Source organism: Piliocolobus tephrosceles, chromosome 19 (genome assembly GCF_002776525.5).
Source record: "Piliocolobus tephrosceles isolate RC106 chromosome 19, ASM277652v3, whole genome shotgun sequence".
Classification (NCBI taxonomy): Eukaryota; Metazoa; Chordata; class Mammalia; order Primates; family Cercopithecidae; genus Piliocolobus; species Piliocolobus tephrosceles.
Genome location: NC_045452.1, coordinates 8,586,524 through 8,588,785, shown reverse-complemented (window position 1 = coordinate 8,588,785; position 2,262 = coordinate 8,586,524). Strand labels below are relative to the sequence as shown.

The 2,262-nt window shown below is 47.3% G+C and overlaps 1 protein-coding gene across 1 annotated transcript; it reads right to left on the bottom strand.

Moving 5' to 3' along the window:
• Nucleotides 1-584: 584 nt before the first annotated feature.
• Nucleotides 585-1,176, bottom strand: LOC111525379. Its single transcript, XM_023190759.1, is given in 2 exon segments — nt 585-868; nt 1,161-1,176. Coding segments are annotated over 2 exon segments (300 nt in total).
• Nucleotides 1,177-2,262: the final 1,086 nt, after the last annotated feature.

Here is a 2,262-nt window from a genome sequence, read left to right as displayed (position 1 = left end):
GCTCTAAATATAGTCCATTAGAAAAATAGAAGCTCTATGGATTTATGCAACCATCAATAATTATAAAACACTTCCCTACCCAAAACCGTTCCGTGGTTTCTCAGTGTCCTCACAACAAAGCTATGCTCCTTAGCCTGGTCTCCAGGGCCCTGTGAGGTCTGGCTCTGCCCTTCTCCCCATCACTCCTTACTCAGCACTTCTGAACATCTCTTAGTCCTGGGATAAACTCATTCTCATTCCAGAGTCTTCGCTCAGGCTGTTCTCTCTAGAAGCATTTTTGCCCTCACTTCAGCATCCCCCATTTGCCAAAAAAATTCGTATATGTTCATCGGGTCTTGGCTTAGGTGTCACCTCTTCCAGGTATCCTTCCCTGATTGTCCCTGGCTGAATCAGGTGCTTTCCTTGGGCTTCCACAGCACACATACCCCACCCACTTTGCTTCCCCCAATTTGGCACTAATCACTCTCGTGTATAACCGTATTCATTTCCCTCTCCCCTGAAATGCTATCAGCCCAGTGAGGCCCAATAATTTCTTTACTATTAAATCCTGAGTGTAAGCACAGGGCCTAGCACATAGAGGGTGGTCAAATCATGTGGATTGAATGGATGACTGAACCCAGTGGCTTCCACACCCTTTCAGTCCCTCCCCTCTTAAATCCTGTTTCTCTGCACACACAAGTCTTGATGGTGGCTGAGGCATCCTGGCAGATAGCTGGCTTCATTCTCACGGCCATCCACTTCAGACCTATTTCTCTGTTAGGTGAACAAGATCCCACAGGTCCCTAATTAGCACTGTGGACTTCTGGAAGTTGCAACATCTCAAGAATGGTGAGGTGGAGTCTGTTCCTGGGGCTTCCTGCCGTGCCCCCTGTTAGATAGAGGGAGAAGGATTATGCAGCTCATGTCAGCAGCTCCTCACTGTGCTGTCAAAGCAAGGCTCCCAGGTGAACTGGCACAGGTGGTAGAATCAAGAGTGAAGAGGAGCAGGAACAGATACGAGCTAAAAGCCTGTCCTGCCCCTTGTTCCATATTCCAGGTGCTCTCCAAGTCCTTGGCGAGCTGTTTAGGTAGCAGGTTCTATAATGGCTTTGAAAGTAACAAGTGAGTACGGGCCATTTACTGGGGAAACTATGCCCCAGGTCCTCTATTTGGAAGAGTACCTTCTGATCGGGCCATGATCTCTGCAGAAAGACTTACCTTTGGGAAGCTCTTTTGCTTCCACTCCCTCATTACAGCCTTTCTATGACTCTGTAAGTGGTACAGAAAGTAAGGCTCAGAAACTAGAATGGATTTCCCTGATGCCACCCAATGTATCAGTCCAGGCTCCACACAGGAAACAAAATACAGTCTAGGTATCTTAAGCAGGAAGGGATTTAATACACGGAATCCAGGACATATAAGACCACTGGAATGGCAGAAGGAGCAAGTTCTAGGTTAAGTCTCCTAGAATAACTCCCAGAATATACAGAGCAGAGGCATATGGACAGCTACTGCCAGAATTATGCCAGATGCAAGACGCTGCTGCATTTCTAACACCACTGCCTCTTGATGTCTAGGATGTGGGAGAATGAAGTGAGGTCCCGGTTGCAGGAAAACCTCCAGTTACTAGCACTACACTATTTGCCAGTAGCAATAGCCACAAACTGCCAGAGAATGCACTCACATTAGCTTCCTAAATCTCACATCAATATCTCTCATTGGCAGGAACAAATCTGCATCCAGAACCCTAGCTTTAAGAGAGTCTAGAAATATCCTGCTTAGGCTGGGCGTGGTGGCTCACGCCTGTAATCCAAGCATGCTGGGAGGCCGATGTGAGCGGATCACGTGAGGTCAGGAGTTCGCGACCAGCCTGACCAACATGGTGAAATCCCGTCTCTACTTTTAAAAAAACACAAAAATTAGCCAGGCATAATTCAAACTACTTGGGAGGCTAAGGCTGGAGAACTGCTTGAACCTGAGAGGCGGAGGTTTCAGTGAGCCAAGATCACGCCATTGCACTCCAGCCTGGGTGACAGAGAGAGACTCCAACTCAAAAAAAGAAGAAAAAGTAAAAGGAAGAAAAAGAAATATCCTGCTTAGCTTTGTAGAGTCTCCAGGCCAAAGAAGGTGGAATGGAAGTTCAGTGAAGCCACGCAGAGAACCCAGCACTTAGGAAACCCCAGGCTGAATTCCAGCTCTGCCACTTTCTAATTGTGTGGTTTTGGGCAAGTGACAAAAATATGCTTTGCTTTCTTGTCACTATGACATGACAATGCCAGCAGC